General features: G+C 39.2%; 1 protein-coding gene across 2 annotated transcripts; it reads left to right on the top strand.

Annotated features, from left to right (window-relative positions):
* Window positions 1–3,705: 3,705 nt before the first annotated feature.
* Window positions 3,706–8,988, top strand: LOC146516101 (uncharacterized). Of its 2 annotated transcripts, none has more exons than XM_085162037.1 (2): window positions 3,706–5,541; window positions 5,840–8,988. In XM_085162037.1, the coding sequence occupies exons 1-2, from the start codon at window positions 3,903–3,905 to the stop codon at window positions 6,016–6,018; spliced, it is 1,818 nt and encodes a 605-aa protein (XP_085018163.1). In that variant the 5' UTR covers window positions 3,706–3,902; the 3' UTR covers window positions 6,019–8,988. The 2 variants fall into 2 exon arrangements, with proteins under 2 accessions (XP_085018163.1, XP_085018162.1); XM_085162036.1 differs by having other exon boundaries at window positions 5,837–8,988.
* The last annotated feature ends 2,086 nt before the right edge of the window (window positions 8,989–11,074 follow it).

The raw sequence follows: 11,074 nt of genomic DNA, 5'->3' as shown, positions 1-11,074 counted from the left end.
TGCGTTCGACTACTCCGCCTAGGCTGCACTGTCGAGCGCAGATCCACTGAGCGCTCAACACAGACAGCATCGTCAGAAGGAAAGTTGATAAAATAAATTAAAAATGTTGTATTGTTCATACATATGCGTACAGAACCGAAAGCACTGTATCGAACGGTTCAATATCGATACGAGTATCGTTGCACCCCTAATAAATATATCTGTATTAGTTTTAATAAAATAATTTGGCACCTATATTGAAAATACCATATTGTCAGAATCAGTTTGGTATCATTGTTTGTCTGATTGCTGAAACTAAGAGCTACTTTGATCTGTTTAGATCTAAAGTATCCAAACTCGAGCTCTGATGTTTCTTCACCCCTGTGTGTGTGATATGTGATTTCCTACATGCTGGCAGAGCAGAGCAGCAGTTTGTGCTCACAGATGGTGACGGTGTGGAGAGACGGTGGTGTTTCCTCAGAAGAACCAGCAGAGTCACAAAGGGCACCAGTCCAGCAGGTGAACCTTATTCATGACATAACACAGCAACAATGTAAAAAATTAAACAGCAACAGTCTAAATGTAAAGTGCATTCTAAAGTCCTCTTCAATCAATTATATGCAAAGAGTCATTCAGGACTGTAAAACGTGAACTACAGAACCCAGAGTCTTCATCATTAAATCTCTGGTTGCTTCATTTTTCTATCCTATATCATGGATATGTGTGTGTGTGACAGACAGTTGTGACTGTTCATTCAGACAGTTCTTTTGCAATGAAAAACATAAACACCCATGCTCCCAGTAGGTTTCTGCTGTGCCAGCTGTTTACATTACAGCTGCTTATGGAGTAGCCATGGTAACCACGAACTCTGAGCGGCTGGATCAACGCAGGTCAGACAACAATTTTACATATATGATCTTAAGACAGGACACAGCCACTGTACGTGCTGGCCTCATATCAAATGTGAACGCAGACTGAGTCTGTTTGACGTTTGTTTATATCGAATCTTCCTCTCAAACATTTAAACAGCAGCGAGTCTGCAGCTGGAACACAAACTCAAACTGTCTGAACAGGTTTGCTCGTTTCTTGCGTGGATTCATTTGGTGATTTATTAAATGTATAACTGTTATTCTAACTGTAATTCTAATGATGAAAACACAGAAAACACAGATCACACCTGTTCAACCAATCGCTTTCATTCTACTTTGATCTGTAACAAACTGACGGTTCATCTCTGTTACAGTGTTGTTAAACTGCTATATTTTTGTGTTCTTTATGCTGTAGATGTTCACGTCTCTGGAATAGTTGGCAGTAATAAGGATGATTTTCTGTAAAATCATATTGATATGAGCCATGAATTATTCGTAGATGACAGTTAGATTAGTCAGCTGGGAAACTCTGTGTTAACTCAGAGAGCTGAAGATATCGTGGACATGCTGACCTCGCTCCGTGGTGTACAGGGCCGTTTACCCTCATGATTAATATTCACAATAAAAATATTAGCCGAACATCATGAAGTCTGTATGTGTGTCATAGTGTCGAACAACCTTTGTACAGTTAAAGCAGTTACTACATGAGGAAACACCAACGTTATCTCTTTTATGCGTTTATCAGGTCACACTGATGACTGAACAAAAACCCAAAGATCAGCTGTTAATCGAATTTATTTGCTCTCTCTCCTCCTTAAACATGTTTTTAATCTTAGTTATAATTCAGAATTGGCGACTGAAACACGTAGGACACATAAGAACATCAGGAAATAAAACCCCGATAAATATAACCTCAGTAAAATAAGTCTGTGTCAGCGGGGGTTATTACAGCTGTGTACCGGGGCCTGCGCTTTGTCGGTGGTAATAACAGCTCGATTGCTTGCGAGGCGAGCGGGTCTATCCCACACTTTGTGAGACTGGGCAGACATCTCCGAAATCATCGAAGCACTTTTGCAAAGAGGCTGTATCTTGACAAACCGACCAGACACATGAAGATTAAACCGCTGCATTCTCAGCTAAAAAAATATTAAAACGGTGACACACAAACAGGTTCTGTTAGTTTCCACATGCTGGTTGTTGTGTGCTAAAAACAATGGCCACCAGGCCAAAGCAATGGTTTTGACTCGATCAGCGTTAGCCCCGCCCCCTGAGTTTGATGGGTGAGGTTGACAGATAAAATTAATTCAAGATGAGAGCCAGGCGCCAGGACTGCCAAAATGAAATAAATAAATATATCATTAAATAATTAATTAAATGTGTCAATAATTAATTAATTACATGTGTCATAACTATGTATTTAATTAATTATTTCCGATTTTAATTAATTATTGACACATTTAATTAATTATTTAATGGGTGTATTTAATTAATTCATTATGGCGGTCCTGCCGTTCCATAGCAAACAAGCCTGCATAACTTAATAAATATATAATTTGAAAAATAACAAACCTAAAAAGAAACACTAGGTACGAGATACATGAGTACCTATGATACGATGATACTTTTGGTAAACAACCATTTGACTAACATGTCTGTCTCACCTGCTCTTGTTCCATCTCTGTTCCGCTCTCTCTTTGTGCTGACAATCATCAAATATACAGTTGAAACCAAATATTTACTCTTCAGATAAAAACACTTTTTTAATTGTAACATCAAATCAGACTAAATGTTTAATTTTTTTAGATTGATAAATATAAAAACATAATTGTTAACTTTAAGAGTAAAGAGAGAAATTGGCACCAAATTGTATTCAAACTGAGCCACACTTGTGGAGCTCCACAATTCTGTTCCTGGTGTTTTGGTTGACATCTCTTGATTTTCCCATGTCACAGAAACAGGCTCTGTGTTTTGCCTTATATGCATCCACAGCTGTGCCACCATTTACTCACATGGACTCTACTAACCAATCAGAAGCTTCTTCAGCTCAGAATGAAATCATCTGGAGTTTTCTTATTAATTAACAATAAACTTAGTGTATATGTGCTCCTAAATTTGATGAAAGTGATAAAAATAGCTCTGTCTCTCTTTATTCTGACATTTAACTAATTCAAAAGATATTTCAATATTTATTTATGCAAAACAAAACAAGTTTACTCTAAATTGATGTTGTACAGTAAAAAATTGTTCTTGTGTTTTCCATAAAGTGTAAATATCTGGTTTAAACTGTGACTATACTGCTGTGTATTGAAATTCCTCTTGTTTCGCATAGAAATATACTGAACAACATACAAAGCATAATATATAAAATAACATCTACTAGTTTTTTCTTTGAAAGAAGACCCTCATGTCCATTCTTGTATATCAGTGCATTACTGAAACAGATTTATTTAGCCGTGGAGGGAAACAACTGAAAATATGAAATAAACACATGTAAGCTAAGACTCTCTAAAGAAACAGCTTTGTTGTTGTTCAGCTTTTCATTTCACCATTTGTTGATTCACTTGAAAAGCAAGTAACGTAATATTAGTCAAGTGATCAGTTTGACATCAATCTTTTGTGATTCACTGTCATATTTACATTATTTGTACAGTACGAATGATTTGCTTTGGTACCTGGTCAAACTTCAGCTCTCCTCTCTCTGCCTGCGTTTCTCCAACAGCGCACTCGCAGGCAGCAGCTGCCCCGCCCCCTCGCTCAGTCCTTACTGTCTGAGCTCGGATCATACCAATATTAGGGGGGATTTACGCACAGTCGTAAATTCCCACAGTGTGCGCTATGTGCTTTGAATATTGTGTGTAGTTTTTGTTTTATACAGTTGTCAGCCAGGCATCTAACTATGAAAAAATTACACTCCAAAAGACCCCGGGCTTCTGAAAAAACAACCCGGGCTTAAGCCCAGTAAGCCACCCCCCCGCTCCGCCACTGTACTCGACCCACCTCTGGGCACCACCCAGCAAAGACGAAACTTCATTCGTGGTCACACCAGAACAGATTATGCCACCAATCAACCGGTGCTTTGAAAGGCTCTCTGAAGTTCAGTGGAGCGAGATAGAAAATGGCACGTGCGACTCGGGCGTCCAAGCGGTGCTCGCTGATATGATTTCTGAAATCATTCAGATCGCCTCTGTCAGAATCCTTCAAATAAACCTTCCTGTTATTCAGGATCACATGACGAAGGAAGATCCGGAGCCTTTAGGTGCGGGGAAAATAAGCCCGTCCCTCGGAGACTCGATCTCAGCCGCCATCGCCAGCGCTCTTAACGTCCCGGAACAGCGACATGAGAGCGCTGACGAGCTGACACGGATGGTTGAGGAAGAGATCTCCGAAAAGGTCAGCTCAACAATTGCCCTGATCGCAGAAAGCCCTGATTTGCCGCAAGACCCCGCCGTTTATGTTAGCGGCAAATTGAGTAATATTAAAAAGCTGCGCCGCATGGTTTGCCACGCTGCCTCGTGCCTTAAAAGGCACGCACGTAAGCTGCGCTGCCGGTGCGTGTCAAGGGGGTCTGATTCCGGTTCAGAAAGCACGGATTCAAAGGTGTCAGTGCAATCAGCAATCACAGAGATTTCTGTGATTCTGTCATCAAGGAGCTCAGATGGAGAGATGACAGAAGGAGATAAAGGTTCAGATGATGAGGAGAAAGAAATTGAGCTCCCAGACCAATCAGCTCTAACAGAACAAGGCCAAATCAAACCCACTGCAGAGAGCCACAGTATCCGAGCTGCAACCCCAGTAGAACAGGTTGCAGCTGACATTGTAAATGAGATACTTGGAAACCTGGATTCAAGCAGTGAAGAGCTCTGTGACAGCTGTAGCTTACCCAAACCTGCCTTTAATGCAGGATTCATTATCAACAAGGTGAGAGACTTCTTTTCCAAATGTGTGTCGTCCACCTCTCACTCCGGCCTCAAAGCACGCAAACATCGCTTTTGCATGTTTGCCAAAAAACAATTTGAAAAGATGAAAAACGAGCTGAGACAAGAAATAAAGACAAACAGGAAATATTTTGTTTGTCTAAAAAACGTTTGCAAGCAGCCCAAGAGTGACACGGTGCCCTCCGATGAAAGCATAGCTGTCAGCCTCTCAGGGTCAGAGCCTCATAGTCCTCGTCCCCAGAGCGCAAATCAAGCCCCTTCCCAAAATATGCTTCTACGGTACATTCGTTTTTCTCCACTCGACTTTGGCGCCATTAGATCCCACGTTAATCGGTTGTTTGACAAACTAACTAAGAAAGAAGAGCTCTCCATTGAAAAAACCTTGGGAAACTTTAGAAATAGTGGGGCAACCAGAGACTTTACTGTGGACTTAACGGCAAAAGTGTTTGATCTACTGATGACGGATCGAATGTATGAAATCCCCGAACCTCTAATGGGTAGATCCCTCTCAGACACCGTCATCTCCAGGACTCCACGACAAACACAAGGCTCAAAGCGTCCCTATTCTGCTGAAGTCCTCTATGTCCTCGTAGAAGACGCAGTAGAAAGGTTTCTACAGAAGCTTTTACTCTGGCTGGACAACGAAGACAAAGATCAAGTGATTCAAATGGACGAGGTGTCTGAGGCTGTGAATGACATCCGAAACTTTATTAAAAGAACACAGACCCCAAAGCAGGAAACAGATTCAGCGAGCAGTGGTGAGGAACCTGTACCATCACCTCCAAGGCCAAAATCTGGGAGCATTTCTCCAGAGAAATGCTCTCTGGCATCTGAAAAGTCACCTGCAACGCCAAAATCTGGCATTGCACCTGCAAAGCATCCAGAAAAATGCTCTGCAGGTGTTTCAGGCTCTCTCATGGTTTCCTCTAAAATGTCAGAGAATGGTTCTGTGTCTTCCGAGGTTGAGAAAACGTCCGATGACCTCGCCTTCTTCCTCTTCGCGAGCGGTCTTATAAAATCTAAATCTAAGACCAAACATTCTGTCTCTGTCAGCAGAACTAGACATGGCCATCAACCGTCTGAGAGACCTGATCAAGCCTGAACTCAGCAGCACAGAGTCCACCACAAGTCTCATCAATGACCAGAAACAGTTCATGAAGAAAATAGCCAAATCCCTCATCAGGGAGTTTGGCTATCCAATAATAACCCCGTCACGGCGAAACATGACGCTGTGAGGTACAATCTAACTGGAGAACCGGGGACCCTCTCCGCCGACGTGTTTTTCTCCCTAATTTAAAGCTTTCTTTTAATGACATCGTTAACATTTTTTTTAGCAAAAACACATGAAAGTATCACTGATAATTCAACAATAAAATCGCTTCATGTTGTGGCCATCACACAGTGTTTTCCAAAGTGATTCACGATCTGAAAGTGCGCAGATTTAACGCACATAATCCTTGGTTGGGTTTATTATTTTTATTTCACATGTAAAACACATTTATAGTTTTATTCACCGCTTCTGTTAGTTTTGGATGCGCTCGGCTCCAACCAATCAGACGCAACCTGTGTAAGCAAAGTATGACGGGAGAACGGAGAGACCCGTTCAGAAGAATAAGAAAAAGAGGCGGAATTAATTGATTCTAATGCAGGTATGTAAAAAATAAATGACTACTTAGTAGTCATATATTTAAAGTAATAGCTTGATGTGTCTTTCAAAGTTTGTTTTTCATAAAAGCTTCAAACAAACAGGTGACTGATCTCGGAGAAAAAAAGAAGTGGTTTTATTTATATATGTTTATATATAAATATATACGGTGGCTCCTAGAGACAAAACATGTACAAACTGCAAAACACATTTCTAGCGTTAACTGAACTTCCAGAACAGAGCTACCTAGATCACTTAAATTACACAATTGAAAGCATGAAAGCATATGTATATTGTTTGTGTATTTATACGCAAGCACTCATATATATTCAAATAATTTTTAAAAAAAAATGTTCATTTACCTGTTACTACCACACACCAAATCCGGTTGTTGGCTTGTGTAGCCACGAGGTAACAAAAGCTCAACACTGCGCCCTAGCATCCTGGAGCACTTCTGTTGTGTTTTGCACGTGTTTTGAGTTTTTATGTGCTTCTGACTTTTTACGTGTTTTGGAGTTTGTACGTGTTTTTACGTGTTTTGGAGTTTTTTATGTGCTTCAGAGTTTGTACGTGTTTTTACGTGTTTTGGAGTTTTTACGTGTTTTGGAGTTTGTACGTGTTTTGGAGTTTGTACGTGTTTTTACGTGTTTTGGAGTTTGTACGTGTTTTTATGTGATTTGGAGTTTGTACGTGCTTCAGAGTTTGTACGTGTTTTTACGTGTTTTGGAGTTTTTACGTGTTTTGGAGTTTTTACGTGCTTCAGGGTTTGTACGTGCTTCAGAGTTCGTACGTGTTTTAAATAAATCATATAATACAAAAACCAACTATTTACATTTCAACTTTTAACTATTTAAATTTTCAGCTTTTTCCTTTTAAACACATTTAAAGTGAAACAACACAAAACACTGCAAACCACAACACAATTAAATATAAATTAAAATATGAAACAAAAAGAAGATGCATATTCTCTGTCATATGGACCTGCATGAATAAACTTTCTGAATCCTTTATCATCTGCAACTGAAAATAGTTGTGGGTGATTACTATACCTTTCTAATGTGACCAGTGTTGCCAACAAAACACATAAAAACTCAGAAGCACGTACAAACTCCAAAACACGTAAAAACTCAGAAGCACGTACAAAACACAACAGAAATGCTCCAGGATGCTAGGGCGCAGTGTTGAGCTTTTGTTACCTCGTGGCTACACAAGCCAGCAAGTACCAACGACCGGATTTGGTGTGTGGTAGTAACAGGTAAATGAACTTTTTTTTTTAATTATTTAAACATATATAAGTTCTTGTGTATAAATACACAAAGAATACACACATGCTTTCATGCTTTCAATTGTGTAATTTAAGTGATCTAGGTAGCTCTGTTTTGGAAGTTCAGTTCATGCTAGAAATGTGTTTTGGAGTTTGTACGTGCTTTGTCTCTAGGGGCCACCGTATATATTTATATATAAACATAAATATATTTAGTATCTACTGCTAGCTAGTTTATTGTGATGGTGCTGTTTTTTATTATGTTGCTCTTTTTTTGTTTGCTTTCTCTTCTGTTTTTTTTTCTCCATACAGGTGATCCAGATGTTTCGTTTGTTTTTCTTTCTTTCTTCCCCCCTTTCTCACCGTCTCTTCTCCCCTCTGGTTTTCTTTCTCTCCCTCTCTTTCTTTCATTCTTTCTCCCTGTCCTATCCCCCAGTCATGTCTGTCCCGTTTGTAGCAACCAAAAAATAATAATAATTCATAATTATAATAAAGGTCAATCAAATGGACCAATATGGCAAGGCCATGATGATCCACTTGGTAAAATAAATCCGCTTGGCATCTTTCTTGGCCTTAAGACAACAATTCTGATAGCTAAAGATCCAAACGGGACACAAAAAATTAAAAATTAAAAAAATAAACATATATAAATAAAACCCACGTCTTTTTTTTTTACATTAGTAATTCCTTTTGTGCATAATGTGTCGTTGTTGTCCCTGGCTCTCTTTTTCTCTCTCTCCCTCCCGCTCTGTTCTTGAGCTACTGCGAGTGTAACTACCGCCCCTCCCCCCTCATCGAAAAAAGGGCGGGAGAGAGGGTGAGAGAAAGAAAAAATCCCCAACTGGCGTCGTTCACGTCAAAGAGTCGCCGTTTCGTTCGTGAACGAAACATCACTATTGTTCTGTTGTGTTTCATTCAACTTTTGTTGTGTTTTGCTTCTCTGTGGTGCTTCCTGCCACCATGGCGCCATCTTGATTTTTGACTCACTTTTCTCATTTTTTCCTGCGGTGCTAATGCCTTTTCTTTCTATCTTTCACTTTTTATTAATAATAATAATGGATTGCATTTTTATAGCGCTTTTCCGGACCCTCAAAGCACTTTACAACTCCACTATTCATTCACTCTCACATTCACACACTGGTGGAGGCAGCTACAGGTGTAGCCACAGCTGCCCTGGGGCAGACTGACAGAAGCGAGGCAAAAAGGGTGTAGTTTGTGTGTGTGAGCACCCGTGTGTACACCTGTGAGCATGAGTGCGCTTGTATTTAAAAGGTTCCTTCATGTAATGATCTGTTAGAGCAGGGGTGTCAAACTCAAAGTGGGGCAAAGTTCAAAACTGGAACAAAGTCGCGGGCTAACAATATTTATTGAAAAAACTCTTCCTCCAGATATAACAAGGAACCTTTTCTTATAGACTCAAATAAGTTTTGCTGAAAAACTGAATATGGAATAAGCAAAGCTTAATACGATATATAACTTATATAAAAATATATATAACTTAATATTGCACACATGCAAAATTGAAATTCCAATAAAATAACATATCACTGGAATTCATTTCTTAAATAAAAATTGTATTTGCAGCCTTCTGAATTAAATTTTAGCAGTAAACTTTTTCCCCAGGCTAATAATAAATGTAAAAATAAAATAACAATAATAAACCACTTAACTAATAAAAATATCATTAAACGTGAAACCATTCAAGCCCATGTCTGGGAGTAGAAGACAAATGGCACAAAGAAAATGTTAATTATAGCTCAGTTTGCTACACACTGATCTAGTCTGATGTGTCCAAGCCGATCTCTTCTTGGATGCTAATTCCTCGACGTCTGGGCTCAGGCTCTGAGCTGAGGACATCCTCGGGATCGAGTGAAGGTGTTCATCGGTCAGACGTCTCCTGTGAGATGTTTTAGCCATCTTCATCGAGGAGAATCGTCGCTCACATAGGTAAGTGCTGCCGAACATGGAGAGACTACTTTTTTTACTGTTTAATAATGCAGAATTATTATATACAAATAAAAAACCTGAAGTTGTGTGCTATTTGAACACGTAATTTAACATGTCATTTAACGTTGATCTTGTCTGGACATCTGAACAAAAACATTTGACAGTAACACTTTCCCTTATTCACAGGTTTTTGTTTAGGAACAACAGCATATTTACAGTTTTCCCTTTAAGTCTGCTCCGTTTTTTGCTTTTGAAAAGATTCTCTCTGCAGGTACAGAAGAAGCAACAATTCCTAAGTATCTCACTGCAAGTCTGCTCAGGGATGGGAAGGTTTGTTCTTGCTCTTGCCACCAAACCAATGGATCCTTATATCGGGAATCAGTTTTTCCCCTTAGTAACGGCGTATTTCAATGACTACATCACTGCAAGCTGACCGGTGATGTTGGCTCGACACAACCTGCATGTCCAAATCTGTCCATGTCCCTCCTTTTGTTGCAGCTGGACCTGCGGGTGGAGGACTCGGGATAGACCTGAAGTAGAAGCCCTGAGGCAGAGCTAACAGTAGGTGTTGAGCTCACAGTTAGAGTGGGAGCAGGCTGTCCTGTCTGATAGACTTCTTGCATTTCAGTGTGGAGACGTTTTTTTAATACTTCAACATTGTCTTTGTCTCGAAAACCAAGGTGTTTAAACCTAACATCCAGAAATGTCCACATGGAAAAGATTTATATAAATCTTATAAAGTTTATCTGTCTGTGTGAAACTTGTATGAAAAGCAAACAAGAGTGAAAACAGATATAAGATCCCTTGAAAAATTATATAATGAAACTTGTATGTTTTGGATACTAAAACAATCTATGAAAGTAATGAGAAAGTGGCCACTTTGATGAGTAAATCATAGAAGTTTTTACTGTTTCTTTTCCATGTGGGTGAACTTGCAGCTAGACAGTGAATGCTCTCAATACCCCTGAATCTGCGCTGGCATTGCTGTGTTTGTTTGTTTGTTTTAATCAATTTTAAATCAGCTTTTTATTTGTTTTTGTTTCTAATGTCTCTGTAAAGCACTTTGAATCACCTTGTTGTTGAATTTTGCTACACAAATAAACTTGCCTCAGAAGGCCGGAGTAACCTGTAAGAGCCGTTTATACTCATGTAGATTAACACTCAGGTTTTTACCTTTTTTGTTTACAAAGCGTTAAAAAGGGAAAATCCCCAACTTAGACGTTTGTCACAGGAGATTTTATTAAAGCAACTTAGCAACAAAAACTCTTCTTTGATTAATAATAAAGAGGATTTATTTTTAGCAAAAGCACATGTAGATTTTTTCTCTGTATCTATGAAGCGCCTTGAGGCGACATTTGTTGTGATTTGGCGCTATATAAATAAAATTGAATTGAATTGAATTGAATAGATAAACTCTGGTACTCTTCATCATTTC

Source organism: Neolamprologus multifasciatus, chromosome 6 (genome assembly GCF_963576455.1).
Source record: "Neolamprologus multifasciatus chromosome 6, fNeoMul1.2, whole genome shotgun sequence".
Classification (NCBI taxonomy): domain Eukaryota; kingdom Metazoa; phylum Chordata; class Actinopteri; order Cichliformes; family Cichlidae; genus Neolamprologus; species Neolamprologus multifasciatus.
The sequence above is the reverse complement of the archived record's forward strand: the minus strand, read 5'-3'. Positions and strand labels throughout refer to the sequence as shown.

Excerpts from the sequence above, each read along its gene's own strand:
- LOC146516101 (XM_085162036.1), top strand. The coding sequence starts at position 3,903 with ATGCCACCAATCAACCGGTGCTTTGAAAGGCTCTCTGAAGTTCAGTGG. Across the intron at positions 5,542-5,836 it reads AACAGATTCAGCGAGCAGTG|CAGAACTAGACATGGCCATC; the intron begins GTGAGGAACCTG and ends TGTCTCTGTCAG.